The sequence below is a fragment of the Bos indicus x Bos taurus genome, chromosome 2 (assembly GCF_003369695.1).
Source record: "Bos indicus x Bos taurus breed Angus x Brahman F1 hybrid chromosome 2, Bos_hybrid_MaternalHap_v2.0, whole genome shotgun sequence".
Taxonomy (NCBI): domain Eukaryota; kingdom Metazoa; phylum Chordata; class Mammalia; order Artiodactyla; family Bovidae; genus Bos; species Bos indicus x Bos taurus.
Window position 1 is genome coordinate 53,699,404 of NC_040077.1, and position 24,826 is coordinate 53,724,229.

The 24,826-nt window shown below is 36.4% G+C and overlaps 1 protein-coding gene across 2 annotated transcripts in view; it reads right to left on the reverse strand.

Moving 5' to 3' along the window:
• The window catches only part of KYNU (kynureninase), a 121,409-nt gene that overhangs the window by 75,468 nt on the left and 21,115 nt on the right, over nucleotides 1-24,826 (reverse strand). For both annotated transcript variants that reach the window (XM_027561643.1, XM_027561635.1), the window contains 2 exons: nucleotides 23,496-23,616; nucleotides 10,613-10,695 (listed from right to left, as the gene is read on the reverse strand). In XM_027561643.1, coding sequence (XP_027417444.1) covers nucleotides 10,613-10,695; nucleotides 23,496-23,542 — 130 coding nt within the window. In that variant the 5' untranslated portion in view covers nucleotides 23,543-23,616. The remainder of the gene's footprint in view (nucleotides 1-10,612; nucleotides 10,696-23,495; nucleotides 23,617-24,826) is intronic.

Here is a 24,826-nt window from a genome sequence, read left to right on the forward strand (position 1 = left end):
AATGTTAGTCCTTCAAAGAATACAGTGTTCATTTTGGATCACCTAATTTTCTTCATGCATAGAATGTGATGAACCACAGGTGCTTGGGCTGAATTAATCTATACATACACTTGGCCCTGTGCTTTGCACTCTTCACTCTCAACGGACTGCTAAAACTTGGGTCAGTTCTTTGTAAGTAATCCTTCACTGACTTGAATTTGTCTGCCCACATACACAAAAATTATCCCACCTTAGCACTTTAAATTCAATCCAGTTCTTCACAAATGCCCTCCTCACCTGCTTATGAACTTCGTGAAGGGGAAGCTCAGTGTATTTAACATGTGTGCATACACACCCCAGTATAGCTAAGGATGGTGCATGTTTTAAGGCTGTATAACATTAACAGAAATGTTTATTCCAAATATGACCTAAAGCACCTAAAGAATCAAGTGTTCTTAACATTCATGGGCTACAAATCAGATAGATTTTTAGCATATTTTCAAAAGAAAAGTTACCTAATTGACCTATTTCTTTTGGTTCAATTTGTATTTCTGAAATTCATGTTTGTACCTTTAAGATATTTCAATATTATCAGCATTCCATATGACAATAAATCTTCATTTAAAGCAAGTTGAAATTCTCTCAAGTTGCTTTTGTTTGTTCCTTTTGTTTTTCCTAAGAGCTTTTTTTGAACTAATGTTGACACATCAAAAACTGTAAGTATGGGCTATAATTTCCTGTGCTATACAATATATCCTTATTGCTATCTATTTTATACATAGTGGTTTGTAACTGCCCTAATTTCCTCCCCTCACTTCCCTCTCCCCTTTGGAAGCCACTATTTCTTTTCTACATCCCTGAGTCTGTTTCTGTTTTGCATATACCATCTTTTGCACTATTTTTTAGATTGTGCTTTGTCACTCAGTTGTGTCCGACTCTTTGCAACCCCATGGACTGCAGCCCACCAGGCTCCTCTTCTTCGCTTTCTGCCATAAGGGTGGTGTCATCTGCATATCTGAGATAATTGATATTTCTCCTGGCAATCTTGATTCCAGCTTGTGCTTCATCCAGCCCAGCATTTCTCATGATGTACTCTGCATATAAGTTAAATCAGCAGGGTGAAAGTATTCAACCTTGACGTATTCCTTTCCCGATTTGGAACCACTCTGTTTTTCCATGTCCAGTTCTAACTGTTACTTCCTGACCTGCATACAGATTTCTCAAGAGGCAGGCCAGGTGGTCTGGTATTCCCATCTCTTTAAGAATTTTCCACATTTTGTTGTGATCCACACAGTCAAAGCCTTTGGCATAGACAATAAAGCAGAAATAGATGTTTCTCTGGAACTCTTGCTTTTTTGATGATTCGGTGGATGCTGGCAATTTGATCTCTGGTTCCTCTGCCTTTTCTAAATCTAGCTTGAATATCTGGAAATTCATGGTTCACATACTGTTGAAGCCTGGCTTGGAGAATTTTGAGCATTTCTTTACTAGTGTGTGGAGAAGGCAATGGCACCCCACTCCAGTACTTTTGCCTGGAAAATCCCATGGACGGAGGAGCCTGGTAGGCTGCAGTCCACGAGGTCGCTAGAGTCGGACACGACTGAGTGACTTCACTTTCACTTTTCACTTTTAGCATTGGAGAAGGAAATGGCAACCCACTCCAGTGTTCTTGCCTAGAGAATCTCAGGGACGGGGAAGTCTGGTGGGCTGCCGTCTCTGTAGTCGCACAGAGTCGGACACGACTGAAGCGACTTAGCAGTAGCAGTAGCAGTTACTAGCATGTGAGATGAGTGCAATTGTGTGGTAGTTTGATAATTCTTTGGCATTGCCTTTCTTTGGGATTGGAATGAAATCTGACCTTTTCCAGTCCTGTGGCCACTGCTGAGTTTTCCAAAGTTGCTGGCATATTGAGTGAAGCACTTTCACAGCATCATCTTTCAGGATTTGAAATAGCTCAATGGGAATTCCATTACCTCCACTAGTTTTGTTTGCAGTGATGCTCCCTAAGGCCCGCTTGACTTTGCATTCCAGGATGTCTGGCTCTAGGTGAGTGATCACACCACGTGATTATCTGGGTTGTGAAGCTCTATTTTTGTGTAGTTATTCTGTTTTTTTCTTGCCACCTCTTCTTAATATCTTCTCTTTTTTTAATTAATTAATTTTTTTTTAAATTTTATTTTATTTTTAAACTTTACATAATTGTATTAGTTTGGTTCAGGATGGGGAACACATGTATACCTGTGGTGGATTCATTTTGATATTTGGCAAAACTAATATCTTCTGCTTCTGTTAGGTCCATACCATTTCTGTCCTTTATTGAGCCCATCTTTGCATGAAATGTTCCCTTGGTATCTCTAATTTTCTTGAAGAGATCTCTGCTGCTGCTGCTGCTAAGTTGCTTCAGTCGTGTCTGACTCTGTGCGACCCAATGGACGGCAGCCCACCAGGCTCCCCCGTCCCTCGGATTCTCCAGGCAAGAACGCTGGAGTGGGTTGCCATTTCCTTCTCCAATGGATGAAAGTGAAAAGTGAAAGTGAAGTTGATCAGTCGTATGGACTCTTCTCGACCCCCTGGACTGCAGCCTACCAGGCTCCTCTGTCCATGGGATTTTCCAGGTAAGAGTACTGGAGTGGGGTGCCATTGCCTTCTCCGAAGAGATCTCTAGTCTTTCCCATTTTATTGATTTCCTCTATTTCTTTGCATTGATCAATGAGGGAGGCTTTCTTATCTCTCCTTGCTATTCTTTGGAACTCTGCATTCAAATGGGTATATCTTTCCTTTTCTCCTTTGCCTTTCAGTTCTCTTCTTTTCACAGCTATTTGTAAGGCCTCCTCAGACAACCATTTTGTCTTTTTGCATTTCTTTATCTTGGGGATGGTCTTGATCACTGCCTGCTATACAATGTTATGAATCTCTGTCCATAGTTCTTCAGGCACTCTATCAGATCTAATCATTTGAATCTATTTGTCACTTCCAGTGTATAATCATATGGGATTTGATTTAGGTCATACCTGTATGGTCTAGTGGTTTTCCCTACTTTCTTCAATTTCAGTCTGAATTTGGCAATAAGGAGTTCATGATCTGAGCCACAGTCGCCTCCCGGTCTTGTTTTTGCTGACTGTAAAGAGCTTCTCCATCTTTGGCTGCAAAGAATATAATCAATCTGATTTCGATGTTGACCATCTGGTGATGTCCATGTGTAGAGTCTTCTCTTGTGTTGTTGGAAGAGGGTGTTTGCTGTGACCAGTGCGTTTGCTTCACGAAACCCTATTGCCTTTGCCCTGCTTCTTTCTGTACTCCAAGGACAAATTTGCTTGTTACCATATAATATTCAGTATTTGTCTTTATCTGTATGACTTATTTCATTAAGTATAATATGTCCTAGGTCCATGCACACCCTGCAGAAGGCATTATTCCATTATTCTTTATGGCTGAATAATATTCCATCACCTAGTGGCTCAAATGGTAAAATATCCACCTGCAATACAGGAGACCAGGGTTTGATCCCTGAGTTAGGAAGATCCCCTAGAGAAGGGAATGGACATTCCAGTATTCTTGCCTGAAAAATTCCATAGACAGAGGATCCTTGCCAGTTATAGTCCACGTGGTCACAAAGAGTTGGACATGGCTGAGCAACTAACACTAATATTTTGCTTTTCTTTATTCATCTGACTATAATTTATAAAAATTACAAATGAAAGTACTACATTATTGGAGGCCAAGGATTTCTTAAAAAACTTCCTGAAATCTTATCAGGATTTGAAAGAGTCTTTACTTTAGAAGATGGGCTTCCCTGATAGCTGAGTTGGTAAATAATCTGCCTGCATTTCAGGAGACCCCTGGGTCTGGAAGATCTGCTAGAGAAGGGATAGGCTACCCTCTCCAGTTTTCCTTGGCTTCCCTTGTGGCTTAGCTGGTAAAGAATCTGCCTGCAATGCATGAGACCTGGGTTCTATGCCTGGATTGGGAAGAGTCCCTGGAGAAGGGAAAAGCTATCCACTTCAGTATTCTGGCCTAGAGAATTCCATGGAATGTATAGCCCACAGGGTCACAAAGAGTTGGATACAACCGAGCAACTTTCATTTTCACTTTACTTTAGAAGATCATGTACAAGTCACTGCAGTAAGTGTAAAAATTTGAATTATTTCATCTAAGATATGTGTGAGACAGGGTTCTCATTTGAAGAGTGAGAACTGCTTGTTTATTTATTGAACACAATTTTTTGCTCTACCAGAAGGTGAAACTTATATGCAAGCACTACCTTCTTCTATCCATACCTAGCACACTAATGTCCATTGAGCCCTTATTATGTGCCAACACTTCTAGTGTGACTTATATTATCTTCACAGTAATCCAATAAGGTATCTACTTTATTTTCCACTTTTATCAATGAGGAAACTAATGTGCAAGCAGATGAACTAACTTGTCACAGATAGGAAGTAGGAGACAAAAATCTTTCTCTTTCAGAAAAATAAATAAATAAAATCTTTGTTCAAGATAACATTTGCCAAGTGTTGTCCATGTTATCTGCTCTCTGTACGTCAAATATAGGAAGCCCATGTTCATTACTAATATCCTTCTGCATCTTTCTCATCCTCATTTAATTTCAAATGTTTTGCAAAATAAGAATGACAGGGTCCCTAGCTGCTTAGTGTTTGATAAGAAGGTTCTCATAACTGCCATGCCACGTTCTGTATATTTTATTAAGCAGATGCAAATGTTGTTTTGTTCTAAGGTTTGCAGTTAAGCTAATATGAGAGCTTTCCACTCCATTTTACAAGTAGCAAATTCCTGGGGTCCTTAGTGGTGTCTCGAGTGTGCTTGATGATTCATGGCTATTTGGAGAGAGCTCCCAGGGATATTACCTCTCAGAGGGTCAACCTCAAGTTTCATAAAGCAAATTTATGTTCATATTACAATAGTTTTATAAGCCAAAATGAATATATCTAGTCCTCTGTAATGTTTATGTACCCAGGGAGAAGTAGGCTTAATAATAATATTAATAATATTCCTCAGCAATTCTATTTCTAGCATCCTGATAATGTGACATTAATTATAAGGGAAAGTTATTCCATGTTTTGCAGTTCTACCTTTAGAGACTTTTGTGTCTTTGAAATACCATACAAAGGCATGTAATATGTATGTGATAAGCTTCATTTGTTTTTATATATATGAAAAGTGAAATATGTATATGTTTGACAACATATATATAAATGTTTTATTAAAAGTTTTTCATCCCATATGAAATGGGAATTATTTTCTCTATGAGTAAATAGGATTGCTCATTACCTCTTTCTCCTCTCTATTCACTCTATCAGTTTGTACCCATAATAATTTTTATTATCCTCCTGTTTCTTCTTTTTCAGAAGTATTATGACAAAATAAAGGCTGTGGTTTTAAGAACCTGGAAGATTCAATCGTAGTCCAAAACTTATAGCTTGTCTGTTTGCTCCTGACTCATTTCGACATCCCACAAGTAGCAAAAATCAATTTGACTTTTGCTCCTGTCTTCTGTAGTTACCATATAATTTAATTTTTTTTTTAATTTATATAATATCTACCTCCAAAGAGGATATTAGGTGTCTTGCATTTAAGGTGAGAAAGAATGATTTTTAAAAATTACAACAAAGTACAATATATGCTCATGGGAAACAAATTAGAAGCTATTAAATGTTTCTGGTACTTCATTCTATCAGATTTTCTCAGAACGTACTAGTAACCAAGGCAAAAAGGAAACCTGGGATTTTCAGCAAAAAAGACAAACATGAACACATACACAAATACCTTATAAAAGAATCAGTTCCTACTAAGGCAAACAAAGTAAACTCATTCATTTTTAAACTTAAATTAAGAACCATTTATTTGATGGTAATATAAAATTGTAATATATACAATTTTAAAAGTAAATAAATTGGGGGATAGGTATTAGCTACTGAAAAAAAATTTAAAAAACGAGCTTTTAAAATCATGCTCATAGTCCTCTTTTGCAGCTACTGTCAACAACAACAACAAAAAAGGTAGAATTATTTCTCCCGATAAAACATACATTGTAGAGAACAAAATAGACATTTAATAAAATAATCATTAAAATAAAGAAGCTACTTTAGATTTAATGATGCACTGATAATATTTCCAGTTAAATATGATAATTCGATTGTCGTATTAAGGCTTGAAACTTTGAGAAATATATATATATATATATATATATATATATATATATATAAAATAAATAGTACATATACTGTTTACTGAGTTCCATATAAAATTAAGTTTATCCCATATATGTCACATGCCTTTGTGTGGTATTTCAAAGACACACAAAAATCCCTAAAACTAGAACTGATAATTATTGTTTAAAACATTTTTAATAAGTTCAATTTTGTTACTTATCTAAGTAATCTAAATACTTATTCTTTTTTTAATAATCTTATTAACAATAATGAGAGGTGGGCTGGTTTGAAATTTCATTGATCTTTGTGACATATACATATTTGCTGGGCAACAAAATGCATGCTCATTTAATAAGATGCAGTGGGGCTATAAAGTTTTAAATGGTGAAAGGAAATCTTTTTGCAAGTTTTATGGGTTTTATAAATCTCACTAAATAATTGCCTTACCACTTCCCTGGCCTACCACCCTAACTCCTCTTTAGAGCATGATAAATATTAATCACAAAATAATAGAATTAGAATGCAATTTATGTTCTGAAAGCAAATCTAGCAAAGAAAAAACAGTCCACATCTAAGGAAAATATAAATGCTCAGGTCAAATTAGTTCAGGATTTTTTGAGTATTTTTTTTTTTTTAGATTTACATGTTAGGCATTTGAATGAATATAATTGGCTTCAAAGAAATGAACACAGATTAAAAGCATTATCAGACAACTAGGCAAAACACTTATAAATGCTATCCAGGATTGTTCAGGTGAGAATCCTCTCCATAACACTATACACATACGTATACATATCCTCTGGGTTATGCTGGCAGTCTGATCAAGTGCTCTGTGCTCCCAAGATCCTGACTGGTTTGGAAGGAGACGCTAAGCTTTCACCTTTAGCCACCCTGGTTAAAATGTCCTGACTTTGGGTTTGAGTCCCAAGCATCCAGAGCTCTGTAGATTCACCCTGGGGCTTCTTTGTGCGAGTCCTGCACTCAGACCCTACATACTCATGCTGGCTCCACGCACTACTCCTCAAATACTGTGCTTCCAGCTTCCAAGTACTTCTGTCTTCAGCAAATACTATATTTCTGATCAATAAAGATTTCTTTTTAATTTTTAAGTGTTGCTATATGCTTGTTAATCTAATTTTTTTTCTATTTTTCTGTGTTTAGAACAGAAGGGAACATTTCAGTTTGTACTTAGCCTCTTATTTTAAACTAGAAACTGATATTCTGATCCTGTAATATAACTACATAAAAGAGGTAGAAATGTGTATACTGTAGTGATTATTCAAAAATAAATAGCAGCAAACAGAGTTTGCTTTTGCTTGCAACCTTTTTATCTAGGTGCTTATTTATTTATTTATGTTAACTTTTTTAATAGAACAGGTTACATATTCATATAGTTCCTAAACTAAGAACTTATTTTCCTTAAAAGTCTAGCAGTTTGGGCTATGTTAAGAATGAGTGTGTTCTATGCTCATTCATGCTTAACACAGTTGCTATATAGACCTGGATGTCTGTTTCTTTTTCCAAGTTAGGGAGGTTTTCAGGTATTATCACTTCTAATTCATAGTCAACTGAATATTTAAACTTGGGGGGTGGCTCTGAGCCCAGACTGAGCCATCTGGAGTCATCTGGTTCTCGATCGTGTTGAGGCTTTTTGGGAAGCCAGAAACTTTAGGCAGCTTTAAAGAAAGCTGAACACCGAAGAATTGATGCTTTTGAACTGTGGTGTTGGAGAAGACTCTTGAGAATCCCTTGGACTGCAGGGACATCCAACCAGTCCATCCTAAAGGAAATCAGTCCTGGGTGTTCATTGGAAGGACTGATGCTGAATCTGAAACTCCAATACTTTGGCCACCTGATACGAAGAGCTGATTCATTTGAAAAGACCTTGATGCTAGGAAAGATTGAAGGTGGGAGGAAAAGGGGATGACAGAGGATGAGATGGTTTGATGGCATCACTGACTCAATGGACACGAGTTTGAGTAAACTCCGGGAGTTGGTGATGGACAGGGAAGCCTGGCGTGCTGCAGTCCATTGGGTCCCAAAGAGTTGGACATGCTTGAATGACTGAACTGAACTGAACTGAAAATGCAAAGTCATTTCCTGTGGATCTATTTTTGGGGGTCTATTTGGGACAGAAGACTGTCCTTATGCTGGGATGAGTCCCAGAAATACATGAGAAGAAGTTAGAAACATAGAGTTCCTAAATTATTTGTGGTCTGTTTACAAACTATATTAACATAAATTGTTTTGACTATGATAATTTTGAATCTCTCCTTGCTAAACACGGAACGAAAGCTAAAGCTTTCTTCCCTGTCTTGCTGTCAGTACAGAGGGTATGAATGGTGGCTGAGGATTGAGGAAGCTTCACCTGATAGATGTGGGTGCTAGTCTCTTGTCAAATGTGTCCATAAGCTTCCTTCTCGCAGGCAACACCCCAACCAAGCATCTAAAGCAAGATATGCTGCTTTCTTCCTCTTCTCCCTACATGGGGTTACCGGCAAAGCTAATATGACCACTACTTAGAAAGAGTAATGACTTCTGCAAATACAAGGGTGTTCTTTCTCCCAGTCTCTCCTGTTTCCTTCCTTTAGAAATCCTCTGCCCTAGACAACATGCCCGCAACATGCCCAGAGGGTCTCTGCTTACCCTTCTCCTGTGGTCTGGTGATACCTCCACCTTGAATGTGAACTGCTATTCTTATTACCCTACTAAAGAAGAGCCAACTGGCATGTTGTCAGAAGGCACTATTTAAAATGTGAATCATTACAGAACAAATGAATACTGTGTATAGGACATTTAAAAAAGAGACATTTTTCCTTTTATAATTTTTGTATTTCTACTTGTGGCCTTTTCTTCCCACCTACAGAAGTCTCATTAACATTTCCTGTAAAGCATATTTAGTGGTGCTGAATTCTTCTAGCATTTGCTTATTTGTGAAATGCCTTCACTCTCTTTCAAATTTGAATGATAGTCATGCCAAGCAGGGTATTCTTGGTTGTAGGCTTTTTTTATTTTCACCACTTTAAATATATCATGCCACTCCCTTCTGGCCTGCAGAGTTTCTGCTGGAAAGTCAGCTACTGTTTTTTTTGGAGTTCTCTTATGTATAATAAATTGCTTTTCCCTCGCTGCTTTTTTAAGATTTTCTCTTTATTTTGTTGACTTTTTAATTACAAATATGTTTTGGTGTGGACCTCTGTGGGCTGAGCTTATTTGGGACCCTCTGTGATTCCTGGACCTGGATGTCTGTTTCCTTTCTCAGGTTAGGGAGGTTTTCAGGAATCATCACTTGTAATAACTTCTCTGCCCCTTTCTTCTCCTTCTGGGACCCTTATAATGTGAATGTTAGTATACTTGATATTGTCCCAGATATCTCTTAAACTGTCCCTCTTTTTCAATTCTTTATTCTGCTTTTCTGCTTAGCTGGAGTAATTTTTACTACTCTGTTTTCCAGTTCACTGATACATTCCTCTGTATCATCTACTCTATTGTTGATTCCTTCTAGTTTATTTCAGTTGTTTCCTTTGGCTCCATTTGGTTCTTCTTTATGTTTTCTAACTCTTTGTTTAACTCCTCATTATTTTCACCCATTTTCCTGAATTAATTGAGCATCTTTATAATCATTACTTTGCATTTTTTATTGAGTAGATTATTTATTAACACTTCACTTAGTTCTTTGCAGTTTCCTGCCGTTTTTTGGAAAATATTCCTCTGTCTCCTCACTTTGTTTAATTCTCTGTGGTTATTTGTATATTTTAGGGAAGATATTTATTTTCCTGATCTTAAAGAAGTGTCTTTATATAGGAGATACTATGGGATAGATATGTGTGTATATGTATATATGTATACACACACACACATATATATATAGTTTAATACCTTAAATTTCATATAAGACTTCTTTAAGCAATGCTGAATAATCTACCCTATTAAACAAATAATTTTTTTCAATATGATAACACATTTACCATTTAAAACTATATTGAATAGCTTTACCAACAGTATATAGAACTCACTTTAGGAAATACATCATAGACTGAAAATACAGCATCAATATTATTTTCAACAGCACTCAGCCTAATTTTAAAAGATCATCACAGATTAAGTTGAAATGACCCTAAACATATTGGTGTCTTAGGCCTTTAGCATGTGAAGGTTAATGTTTATTTTACCGTATAATAAACTCTTAGAAAATTAATTGAAGTTCATTTCTATGAAATTTCCTTAATTATAAGTGCAGATGTTTTTCATTGATGAGTAAACAATAGCCTTAGAATATATAAGAAAAAAAAAAAAACTTTAGCAATCGAGTCTCAGTTAAAAGCACATTTACTCTTTAGTATTATAGATTAAAATAAAAAATCAGGATGTTCTTCAATAAAATGTTTGTCTAATAACCTATGTGTATAACCAAATGATTATGTCTTTATGAGTTTTTTGGAAAAAATTTACTTTGTACTTACCCACAATGTCAGCCATAAGTCCTGAAATAGTCTCATCTCCTATAATCCAAGGACGTTTCCCTACACTGTGACCATAGGCTCCCCTGAAATTGAAAAGGGATATAACAATCTTAGTTTTGGTGTGCATCTGTGTGTATAGTGTGTATCTCTGTGTGTCTGTGTCAGTGTGTGTGTGAGTTTTCAAATATCAACATTAGTGACTGAACATTTCTAAGTGAGTCTTTGTAATGTTTTAATAAAAAGCATGCTTTTTTAAAAACCAAAAGTAATATTTGAGAACTCTGCTTTTTAACTTGTAATTTTAAAATATTTCTTTGTTTTCTTTTGTTGGGGAGTATAGGGGGAGTTGACCATATAATATTTCATTATCTTTCTTTATTTTGAAGTCTAAGATATTATTTTTTCTCTTTTGAAAATTTTAAGGCTATTTGAATATCTTACCTGTATACCATTCCATATAATTGTATCTATACTACAACATTTTACAGCTACCTGAGGCTAGATATTAAAATGATTATTAATTGCATTTTAAAATATAATTATAATCTATGAATTAAATAGAAGTATTATAAAATGTGACTATACTCATGATGACATTTTAAGTTAATAGTGAAACTTGGCAATAATCAGAGACAATACTATATCTTCATCTGCTTGTGTGCTCAGTCCTGTCTTATTCTTTGTGACTCTACAGAGAGTAGCCAACCAGGCTCCTCTATCCATGGGATTATCCCAGCAAGAATACTGGAATGAATTGCAATTTCCTCCTACAGGGAACCTTCCCGACCCTGGGATCACTCCTGTGTTCCCTGAATTGACAGGTGAATTCTTTACCACACTGAGCCACCTGGGAATCCCATATTTTCTAGCAATTTCATCTATCACATTCTAGCTCAATTTTGTTATTCTAGTAAGTATCTCAGTAGGCATAATGGAAAAAATGCTAAATACATAAGATAATGTCAATCCTCAAGTCCTTTCTATCAAATAAGGAAGGCAAATACATTTGAAAAATAGGAGAAGAAATCAAGAAGAGAGTGACTTTGTGTGCTGTTACAAACTTGTATATTAGAAAGTTCTGGAATAGACTGTTCTTAATTCTTTTGGGATCCAAAGACTATGTAAACTTGGAAGAAAGGAATAAGCATGTGCTCTATGTATATAGTGTTAACTGTGATGAATATATATTCTGGAATTAAATAAGCTGGTAGTGGTGAGCTGGAAAACCTTCTCTTAGAGGTGAAAAGTAGTAGAATACGCCATCCTGAAACATCATTGTGGTACATTCATCATATTGTGCTATAGGCACTTGAAGAAACAGAAAATCCAAGAAGAGGCTTTCTCTGAACTTTGCTATCTGCCTAAAGACAGATCCTTCAGAAGAAATTTAGTTATCATAAATCTTCCCAAGAGTTTCATCAACTAAAGAAGATTGACTCTCGGCACGGTGGGTGCATGGCAATTGCTCAGCTGTGTCCACTGTAGCCTACCAGGCTCCTCTGTCCCTGGAATTTGTCAGGTAAGAATACCTGGGTGGGTTGCCATTTCCTTCTCCAGGGAATTTTCCCAACCCAGGGGTCAAACCCAGGTCTCCGGCACTGCAGACAGACACATTACCATCTGCGCTACCTGGGAAGCCTCTTAGCAAGGAGAGAATACAAGCAACACCACCCCCCAGATAAACTTCAGAACTATTCCTCCTATCTATTCTTCAAGGATCCGTCCATCTTTCACAGAAGTCCTTAACTATCCCCCAAGAGGCCTGCATCTTTCTTCCTCTTTAGCTATTAAATGAGATTTAAGCTTGAATTCTCAGCCACCTTCAGGAGTCACTCATTTTTCCCTGAATATTCCCTATGTATCCTTTAGGTATTCATGTTAATAAATTGTGTTAATAAGCAAAATTCTTTTTTTATCTTATTAACCTCTCTTTTATTACAGGGCTATCAGTTAAAACCTCAGAAGGCCAAAGGATTGTTTCTCCTCTACAGAGCAGTGGGGAAACTGGAAAGGAGGATCCCTTGCTGATTTCTGTGGTATGAATACCGCCCATCAATGAAAATCCTGAATGTTTAACATTTGACTCCATCACCTGGGATGGGCCAGTTCCAGGTCAATACTACGTACGAGGCTACATTTATTAGAGGCTTATAGTACTTAATTTCCCACTTTTATAACAGTAAATGGGTTATAATATGTACCTTAAAGGCTTTGTATGAAAAATAAATAAGATACCATGTAAAAGATCTTGGTACATGGTACCCCTTTTTTGAGTTGTCTTTCCTAATGCAAATCTAATGTTAAAACTCACTTGATCAGCATGTGAAGGCTTCCCTGGTAGCTCAGAAGGTATCTGCCAGCAATGTGGGAGACCGAGGAGACCCGAATTCAATCCCTGGGTTGGAGATCGATCCCTTGGAGACGAAATAGCACACACTTCAGTATGCCTGGAGAATTCCATGGACAGAGGGGCCTGGCACCGGGCTACAGTCCATGGGGTTGCAAGGAGTCAGACACGACTGAGCGACTAACACTGCACTACACATCAGCATGTGGTGTAAAACACAGTTTTTAAACTAATACTTCAGTTACCATATAAAGTGAGATGAAGGAAGAAGACTTTGAGAATAAGCAGACTATAAGAACTAAGGAGGAAGAGAAAGACAATTGTTCATGAGTATTATTCATATTATTGTTAGATAGCCTGCAGCTTGCCTCTTTCTTGACTTCCAATATAAATGCTAAAGACAAAAGTCTTTATCATTAAATAGTAGTTAAAGGCAGATACTTGGATCCTTTTTTATTTTAATCACATAGAGCTCCATGGCCTTGCTGATACCACAATACATCTTATTGCATTTAGGCAGTAAAATTCTATGTTCTGCCTCAGAGAATTTATATCTCAGAATATTATGCCACCTACTTCTCACCCTTGTAGACACCATGGTAATAATCTTTAAGGATCCATTTCTTCCTGCAATGCTTTTGGCATCTTCCTTCCTTTAAGATGTCACACACAGAATCAACTTCTTCATTTTGCCAGTCTACTAGCCTAGGGTAGTGAAATGTATTTAGGAAGTGTTACCCAAATAAACTCAAAGTGGCCTGTCATTAGAAAGAGCCGATGTGGATCACAGTGCAGTTATAAACATACATATTCAATTGAAGAGAAAGCTTATGTTGTTTTCATTCTAAACTGCTTAAAGCAGTTGCAGTGTAGGTGCAATCTTCTTTTACTAATGCTGTGAGGAAAAGAGAGCATAGGACAGAGTTCACTCACTACCATTGCATCAATCATTGCTGTGAGTCGGCTGAGATGTCTGTAGAGCAGTATTTGCTCATGAAATTAGATTTCAGGATATAAAATCTAATTAGGAAGTTAATAGAAATGTGGATCCTCTTTGAAATAGGGCTGCGCTTTAACCATCCTACAGAATGAAAAGTGCCCCTGCTTTTAAAAGCTCCCCCCAGTAAGCAAATAAGTAAGGCTTCAAAGAGTCTCCCTTAATGATACCACAACTTTTTTCTGTGACCCAGTTGATGATTAGCCAACAGAGATGTCAGGAAAAGCTCTGTAACATGTCATACCATGTACTTTTTTATTCATACTGGAGGCAGAATATGCCACACTAAAACTTGCCGCTTGGGCATAAGGATTATTATGTGCTGGAGGTACTTGAAAAAGAGCAAATGCAAGGGGAGGATATCTCTGAACTCGCCTTATCTGTGTGAAGACAGATCCTCCAAAAGAACTCACTTGTCATTAATTCCCTCTTTGGAAGTTTCATCAACAAAGGAAGATTGACTCAGGTCACAAGAGAGGAGATGAAGTCAGCACCACAGCCAGATAGACCTTGTCACAAACTACCACACTTCCCATCTATTCTTCTAACAGCCTATTCATCCTTCCTAACATTCATGTACTTTTCTCAGAGTGACCTGTATAGCTCCTCCTTAGCCCCTATTAATACAACATATAAGCTTTCAAATCTCATTGCTTTTTTTTGGATAATCATTTCTTTTTTTCCTGTGGTGTCCTCATGCATGTAATATTAAAAAGTAATAAAATTTTATGCCTTTTCTTCTGTTAATCTGCCTGTTACTTTATTTCCTAGGCCCAGTAATGGACCTGTGGAGTAGGGGGCAAGTCTTTCCTCCTCTACAATACACCTTTATATTTTTTAAAGAAAGAAACCCTTAAACTGAACGAGACTGCAGGTCTGCAGAAACATGTGTATCCCTGTGCTTCACCAGCACCCTTTCTGCACACATATTACCATGTAAGCTAAGTCACTGCAAACTAGGCAGCTTGTTCCTACTGTGTAATTCAGTGTGCTATTTTTCTTTTTAAGTAATTCTACCTAAAATGTATCAGTGTTTATAAGAATCCCTATAAAGACAAAACTGTGGCAACATTTTGCTCCTATAAAAAAAGAAAGACATTTATTTATCTAGCAAATGGGATAACCCAGAAGACCAATAATATAGTGGTTACTACCTAGGGACACAACATACATCCTTCAACTTACAATGTGCTCTTTAGGACTGATATAGCTGAATTTTACCACTATGATTACTTACTCATTCTCCTTTAATTGATCTGGGTCATTAGTAAATATTTAATTTTAAATATTCCCCCAAATTAAGTTTATTGCCTATCCATCTTAGCAGACCCACAATGAACAAGCATATGATATTGATGCTTCTTATTGTTGTTATATCTTCTTGCTGATAACTAATTATTATATATCAAAGAGTGAAATTACACTAAAAGTTTTCTATTTCAGAAAATTAAAATAATCTAAATATTATTATTTCATCAAATAATTTATTCTCCAAATAAAGTGTTATTAACCTACTTTAGAAATCATATACAGTTGAAAATGAATTTGGAAAATACTAATAGGCATTTAAAAAATACAGAGGTAAGCATTTTAATTTCATAGTCTTGCTTGAATCACTTGAAGTTGTAGAAGAAATCAATTGAGTCCTAAAATATTTCTAAGTGTGCCTGTATTCTTGACTTTTCTTTAGTGTAAAGTAATCAAATATGGCAGTCACGTGAATTATAAGATTGAGCTGCATGATGACCAGTGATGGTTTATTTTATAGATAAGTAGGTAATATGTCTACAATAGTCCGTGAAAGATGATGACTTAGAAGATAAAAAACATAAGCCAAATGTCATTTCCTATGTTATAGGTCATGGATGCCCAGAGATTTGATATCAATATCCCAGGGCAATATTTCACTCAAATTTCTCAGTTACTGTTAAGATTATAAATTTTTAATATTATTTTCCTCTGTTAAGCAAATAATTTTAAGGTACATTATTTAGTGACTGTGTAGCTCTCTTTGACTCAGTTCTCAAAATCTCTCACTGGTCAGGAATGGGGGTGGGCACTGTCTTGGTTTGGGTATCTGCTGAGAAGTAGGGCAGAATTAGGGTTGGAGGAGATGAAGAAGAACAGATAGTCAGATAATACTCATTACAATAACGAGTGGCTCTGGGTCCAGAGGCAAACCAAACATATGCAGGGGAAATTTAGTAAAAAACAAAGGCAATAGTTAGAAAGGCAAGTGAAGGAAACAACGGGCCACCAGAGTGGCAGGAAGATTACTTTAAAAGCATGTTTGACCTAAGAAAGAAATCCTAAGAAAGAAACATTGTCCAGACTTAAGGAAAGCCTCCTGAAAAAACCACCACCACTGACCCACCATCAGAGAAAAATGGCCCTTAGCACTAGGAGTTACACATTTACTTTCCCTCAGTCTTTCTCTTGGGGAGCTCCCAAGCAGGAAAGATTTGCTGGTTATTATCAAGTTGGAAAAGCCCAGTAGAGCAGACCATACTTTCCTACTGAAGCCTAAAACTGCCCACTTTTTGTTAAATTGGTTTTAATCCCTTACTCTGGCTGATAAGTGAACCACTGTAGTGTGTTTCGGTACCCATGTAAAATAAAGTTTACTCCTGCTAATCTGTGTGTGTGTATGTTCTGCATGATGTACAACTCTTTGTGTAGCCTGCCAGGCTCTTCTCTCCATGGGATTCTCCAAGCAAGAATACTGGAGTTGGTTATCATTTTCTACTTCAGGGATCGTCCTGACCCAGGGATTGAACTGGCAGGCAGATTCTTTACCACTAGTACCACCTAGAAAGCTAATCTATCTGTTGTCAATTAATCCTCAGGCCCCCAACCACTGGAAGGTAAGTTGATAGAGGAAAATTTTCCTTCCAACACAACATTAGCTGAAAAGGCTAGAGTGGAGTTTTAAGCTAAATATTTAGGAGTCAATATAAAATGAATAATGCAATAAATGAAATTAAAAACACTCTGGAGGCAACAAATAGTAGAATAACAGAGGCAGAAGATAGGATTAGTGAATTAGAAGATAGAATGGTAGAAATAAATGAATCAGAGAGGATAAAAGAAAAACGAATTAAAAGAAACGAGGACAATCTCAGAGACCTCCAGGACAATATTAAACACTACAACATTCGAATCATAGGGGTCCCAGAAGCAGAAGACAGAAAGAAAGACCATGAGAAAATACTTGAGGAGATAATAGCTGAAAACTTCCCTAAAATGGGGAAGGAAATAATCACCCAAGTCCAAGAAACCCAGAGAGTCCCAAACAGGATAAACCCAAGGCGAAACATCCCAAGACACATATTAATCAAATTAACAAAGACCAAACACAAAGAACAAATATTAAAAGCAGCAAGGGAAAAACAACAAATAACACACAAGGGAATTCCCATTAGGATAACAGCTGATCTTTCAATAGAAACTCTTCAAGCCAGGAGGGAATGGCAAGACATACTTAAAGTGATGAAAGAAAATAACCTACAGCCCAGATTAGTGTACCCAGCAAGGATCTCATTCAAATATGAAGGAGAAATCAAAAGCTTCTCAGACAAGCAAAAGCTGAGAGAATTCAGCACCACCAACCCAGCTCTCCAACAAATACTAAAGGATATTCTCTAGACAGGAAACACAAAAATAGTGTATAAACTCGAACTCAAAACAATAAAGTAAATGGCAACGGGATCATACTTATCAGTAATTACCTTAAATGTAAATGGGTTGAATGCCCCAACCAAAAGACAAAGACTGGCTGAATGGATACAAAAACAAGACCCCTACATATGTTGTCTACAAGAGACCCATCTCAAAACAGGGGACACATACAGACTGAAAGTGAAGGGCTGGAAAAAGATTTTCCATGCAAATAGGGACCAAAAGAAAGCAGGAGTAGCAATACTTATATCAGATAAAATAGACTTTAAAACAAAGTCTGTGAAAAGAGACAAAGATGGTCACTACATAATGACCAAAGGATCAATCCAAGAAGAAGATATAACAATTATAAATATATATGCACCCAACACGGAAGCGCCGCAATATGTAAGACAAATGCTAACAAGTATGAAAGGAGAAATTAACAATAACACAGTAATAGTGGGAGACTTTAATACCCCACTCACACCTATGGATAGATCAACTAAACAGAAAATTAACAAGGAAACACAAACGTTAAACGATACAATAGACCAGTTAGACCTAATTGATATCTATAGGACATTTCATCCCAAAACAATGAACTTCACCTTTTTCTCAAGTGCACATGCAACCTTCTCCAGGATAGATCACATCCTGGGCCATAAATCTAGCCTTGGTAAATTCAAAAAAATAGAAATCATTCCAAGCATTTTTTCTGACCACAATGCAGTAAGATTAGATCTCAATTACAGGAGACAAACTATTAAAAATTCCAACATATGGAGGCTGAACAACACCCTGCTGAATAACCAACAAATCACAGAAGAAATCAAAAAAGAAATCAAAATTTACATAGAAACTAATGAAAATGAAAACACAACAACTCAAAACCTGTGGGACACTTTAAAAGCAGTCCTAAGGGGAAAGTTCATAGCAATACAGGCATGCCTCAAGAAACAAGAAAAAAGTCAAATAAATAACCTAACCCTACACCTAAAGCAACTAGAAAAGGAAGAAATGAAGAACCCCAGGGTTAGTAGAAGGAAAGAAATCTTAAAAATTAGGGCAGAAATAAATGCAAAAGAAACAAAAGAGACCATAGCAAAAATCAACAAAGCCAAAAGCTGGTTCTTTGAAAGGATAAATAAAATTGACAAACCATTAGCCAGACTCATCAAGAAACAAAGGGAGAAAAATCAAATCAATAAAATTAGAAATGAAACTGGAGAGATCACAACAGACAACACAGAAATACAAAGGATCATAAGAGACTACTATCAATAATTATATGCCAATAAAATGGACAACGTGGAAGAAATGGACAAATTCTTAGAAAAGTACAACTTTCCAAAACTCGACCAGGAAGAAATAGAAAATCTTAACAGACCCATCACAAGCACGGAAATTGAAACTGTAATCAAAAATCTTCCAGCAAACAAAAGCCCCGGTCCAGACGGCTTCACAGCTGAATTCTACCAAAAATTTAGAGAAGAGCTAACACCTATCCTGCTCAAACTCTTCCAGAAAATTGCAGAGGAAGGTAAACTTCCAAACTCATTCTATGAGGCCACCATCACCCTAATACCAAAACCTGACAAAGATGCCACAAAAAAAGAAAACTACAGACCAATATCACTGATGAACATAGATGCAAAAATCCTTAACAAAATTCTAGCAATCAGAATCCAACAACACATTAAAAAGATCATACACCATGACCAAGTGGGCTTTATCCCAGGGATGCAAGGATTCTTCAATATCCGCAAATCAATCAATGTTATACACCACATTAACAAATTGAAAAACAAAAACCATATGATTATCTCAATAGATGCAGAGAAAGCCTTTGACAAAATTCAACATCCATTTATGATAAAAACTCTCCAGAAAGCAGGAATAGAAGGAACATACCTCAACATAATAAAAGCTATATATGACAAACCCACAGCAAACATTATCCTCAATGGGGAAAAATTGAAAGCATTTCCTCTAAAGTCAGGAACAAGACAAGGGTGCCCCCTTTCACCATTACTGTTCAACATAGTTTTGGAAGTTTTGGCCACAGCAATCAGAGCAGAAAAAGAAATAAAAGGAATCCAAATTGGAAAAGAAGAAGTAAAACTCTCACTGTTTGCAGATGACATGATCCTTTACATAGAAAACCCTAAAAACTCCACCAGAAAATTACTAGAACTAATCAATGATTATAGCAAAATTGCAGGATATAAAATCAACACACAGAAATCCCTTGCATTCCTATACACTAATAATGAGAAAACTGAAAGAGAAATTAAGGAAACAATTCCATTCACCATTGCAACGGAAAGAATAAAATACTTAGGAATATATCTACCTAAAGAAACTAAAGACCTATATATAGAAAACTATAAAACACTGGTGAAAGAAATCAAAGAGGACACTAATAGATGGAGAAATATACCATGTTCATGGATTGGAAGAATCAATATAGTGAAAATGAGTATACTACCCAAAGCAATTTATAGATTCAATGCAATCCCTATCAAGCTACCAACGGTATTCTTCACAGAGCTAGAACAAACAATTTCACAGTTTGTATGGAAATACAAAAAACCTCGAATAGCCAAAGCGATCTTGAGAAAGAAGAATGGAACTGGAGGAATCAACCTACCTGACTTCAGGCTCTACTACAAAGCCACAGTTATCAAGACAGTATGGTACTGGCACAAAGACAGAAATATTGATCAATGGAACAAAATAGAAAGCCCAGAGGTAAATCCACGCACATATGGACACCTTATCTTTGACAAAGGAGGCAAGAATATACAATGGATTAAAGACAATCTCTTTAACAAGTGGTGCTGGGAAAGCTGGTCAACCACTTGTAAAAGAATGAAACTAGAACACTTTCTAACACCATACACAAAAATAAACTCAAAATGGATTAAAGATCTCAACGTAAGACCAGAAACTATAAAACTCCTAGAGGAGAACATAGGCAAAACACTCTCCGACATACATCACAGCAGGATCCTCTATGATCCACCTCCCAGAATATTGGAAATAAAAACAAAAATAAACAAATGGGACCTAATTAAACTTAAAAGCTTCTGCACAACAAAGGAAACAATTAGCAAGGTGAAAAGGCAGCCTTCAGAATGGGAGAAAATAATAGCAAATGAAGCAACTGACACACAACTAATCTCAAAAATATACAAGCAACTCCTACAGCTCAACTCCAGAAAAATAAATGACCCAATCAAAAAATGGGCCAAAGAACTAGACGTTTCTCCAAAGAAGACATACAGATGGCTAACAAACACATGAAAAGATGCTCAACATCACTCATTATCAGAGAAATGCAAATCAAAACCACTATGAGGTACCATTTCACGCCAGTCAGAATGGCTGCGATCCAAAAGTCTACAAGCAATAAATGCTGGAGAGGGTGTGGAGAAAAGGGAACTCTCTTAGACTGTTGGTGGGAATGCAATCTAGTACAGCCACTATGGAGAACAGTGTGGAGATTCCTTAAAAAACTGGAAATAGAACTGCCTTATGATCCAGCAATTCCACTGCTGGGCATACACACTGAGGAAACCAGAAGGGAAAGAGACACATGTACCCCAATGTTCATCGCAGCACTGTTTATAATAGCCAGGACATGGAAGCAACCTAGATGCCCATCAGCAGATGAATGGATAAGAAAGCTGTGGTACATATACACAATGGAGTATTACTCAGCCATTACAAAGAATACATTTGAATCAGTTCTAATGAGGTGGATGAAACTGGAACCTATTATACAGAGTGAAGTAAGCCATAAAGAAAAACACCAATACAGTATACTAACGCATATATATGGAATTTAGAAAGATGGTAACAATAACCCTGTGTACGAGACAGCAAAAGAGACACTGATGTGTAGAACAGTCTTATGGACTCTATGGGAGAGGGAGAGGGTGGGAAGATTTGGGAGAATGGCATTGAAACATGTATAATATCATGTATGAAACGAGTTGCCAGTCCAGATTCGATGCACGGTACTGGATGCTTGGGGCTGGTGCACTGGGACGACCCAGAGGGAGGGTAGGGGAGGGAGGAGGGAGGAGGGTTCAGGATGGGGAACACGGGTATACCTGTGGCGGATTCATTTCGATATTTGGCAAAACTAATACAATATTGTAAAGTTTAAAAATAAAATCAAATTAAAAAAAAAAAAGAAAGAAAGCTATGGTACATATACACAATGGAGTATTACTCAACCATTAAAAAGAATACATTTGAATCAGTTCTAATGAGGTGGATGAAACTGGAGCCTATTATACAGAGTGAAGTAAGTCAGAAAGAAAAACACCAATACAGTATACTAAGGCATATATATGGAATTTAGAAAGATGGTAACAATAACCCTGTATACGAGACAGCAAAAGAGACACTGATGTATAGAACAGTCTTTTGGACTCTGTGGGAGAGGGAGAGGGTGGGATGATTTGTGAGAATGGCATTGAAACATGTGTAATATCATATATGAAACGAGTCACCAGTCCAGATTCAATGCACAATACTGGATGCTTGGGGTTGGTGCACTGGGATGACCCAGAGGGATGGTATGGGGAGGGAGGACGGAGGAGGATTCAGGATGGGGAACACACGTATAACTGTGGAGGATTCATTTTGATATATGGTAAAACCAATACAATATTGTAAAGTTAAAAAAATTTAAAAAAAAGACTTAAAGGCAAAAAAAATAAAATAAAATACTTATATTATTTTTAATATTCAAATAATATAAGTATTTAAATAGTTAAGATATTTAAAAAAAATCCAGTTTTAGCTGTCAGTAATTATTAGGGAAGGATAAGAAGTACATAAGATTAAGTTATTTTCCTTAAGGGATTTATAATATAGCTAAAAATATGAAACTAATGTAAGTAGATATCTCCAAACTACCTATTGTAGAGTGGTGATTACTATTACACTAGGTATTCCACAAGGGGTAATGAGTTGTTGAGAAGGTTGATAGTTAAGAGATGAGAATTGAGGTAAGTAGAGAGTATGGAGGGTTTCATAAGTAGAAGAGTAAAAGCAGAACAGAAAAATGGAGAAAAACATGAATCCTGATGTAAGATTCCTACACAATTAGAGTGAACCTGCTAAACTAAGCCCCAGTGGAGCATCTACTCAATGAAAGTTATAGTTGCTTAATTGTGTCCAGCTCTTTTGCAACCCCATGGACTGTAACCCGTGAGGCTCCTCTGGCCATGGGATTCCCCAGGCAGGAATACTGGAATAAGTTGCCATGCCCTTCTCCAGGGAATCTTCCCAAACCAGGAGTTGAACTAGGGTCTCCTGCATTGCAGGCATAGGCATGAATCTTTACCATCTGAGCCAACAAGGATATGCATCTGCTCAATAATCAAGTTCAGTTTGGTGAGGGAAGTACTGTCTGTTTCACTCAACCTCTTGTCCTCCCTCAACAATTTTTATTTTCTTATTTATAAAAATTGGTGTACTAGAGTTTAGCCAAGAACTAACCATGAAAACACTAAACTGAATCCTAAATATTAACTCCTTTGTTGGTAATTTAAAAAAATAAAATAATTGCTTATGACATAGATGTGCCAATTCAGAAGAGGAGCTTAATTTTTAAAATATTTTAAAAGCTTTACTATTGATTCTACCACTAATTTGCCATATGACCTTATTTACTGATCCTCAGTTATTTTGTCCATAAAATGAGAATATTTTATCATTCATTGAACACAATCCCTCTGGTTCCTCTCTGCTCTAATATTCTAAGATTCTGCTTTACATCTTTTCAAATATTAGACAGTCTAGAGTGATTTTTACAATTCTTGTATGAGATGTTGATTGTTAGCTTTTGAAATAATACTTACATTTTGGCCCATTTATCTAGTTCCTCTTCCAGGTATGTTTTAACCATTTTTGGTTGAAGGCCAAGAGAATTTCCCGAGAAATAGATAGCTTCTTCATCCTTATTCACTAAAGATAAATCAACTGAAATAGAAGAAAATGAAAAAAAAAAATACTATTCAATTAATTAACATTATTCCATTTGGCATTGTTTATCCACTACAAACAATTAATGTACTTAACTCCAAGAAGGATGAGAAATATCTTACAATTCCTTCCAAGTATAGCATCAGGTTCTCTTAAAAATAATATTTTACATTTATATTTTAACATATAATTTAAATATTTAGATGCTTCTGTTTAGATATGTCATATGTATTATGCTCCACAAAGAAATCTAGATGAACAAGTACTTCCAATAATAAATAGCCAATAGAAAAAAGTTAAAACAAGAATTTCTACAGAAATTATATCAGCCTATCTAGTTATAGCAGAAGGTTATCAGAATTTGACAAGTAATGATACTCTGCATTAACTGGTGTTGCAGCACATAGACACAATCTAAATGATTATCGATATATCTGAAGTGGATATAATAAATGTGTACATTTTTATTCTCTCTCTATGCATACATGTTTAGGCAAAGGCTCTTTTCTTTATTTACTTCTTATTCAAATAAATGAGAGCTACACTAAGTTTTAATTCTACCTTGGTTGCAATAAATATAATTTCAGCAGTAAATCAATCCATATGGTTAAAATATTTCCTAGAAATGCACAAGTTTATAATTGTGTTCTTGTAAGTTTTATCTTAATTCTATTGAAAAAAAACATTAAACTTCTGCTAAAATTTTACTGGAATAATTTTGTTGTATTCTTGTCTTTATTTAGATTACTTAAAATTTGCTGACTTTTTTTTTTTTTAACTTTACAATATTGTATTAGTTTTGCCAAATATCAAAATGAATCCACCACAGGTATACCTGTGTTCCCCATCCTGAACCCTCCTCCCTCCTCCCTCCCCATACCCTCCCTCTGGGTCATCCCAGTGCACCAGCCCCAAGCATCCAGTATCGTGCATCGAAAAAGGCCACCATTTAATTCAACCTGACAGCCTTTATAGATACTATCTTTGTTTTTCATTGGCATCTCTTAAGTCTGACTCTTTCTCAAATTGGAACCAGTCCATTGTTCCATGTCGGTTCTAACTGTTGCTTCTTGACCTGAATACAGATTTCTCATGAGGCAGGTAAGGTGGTTTGGTATTCCCATCTGTTGAAGAATATTCCAGTTTGTTGTGATCCACACAGTCAAAGGCTTTAGCATAGTGAAGGAAGCAGATGTTTTTTCCTGTA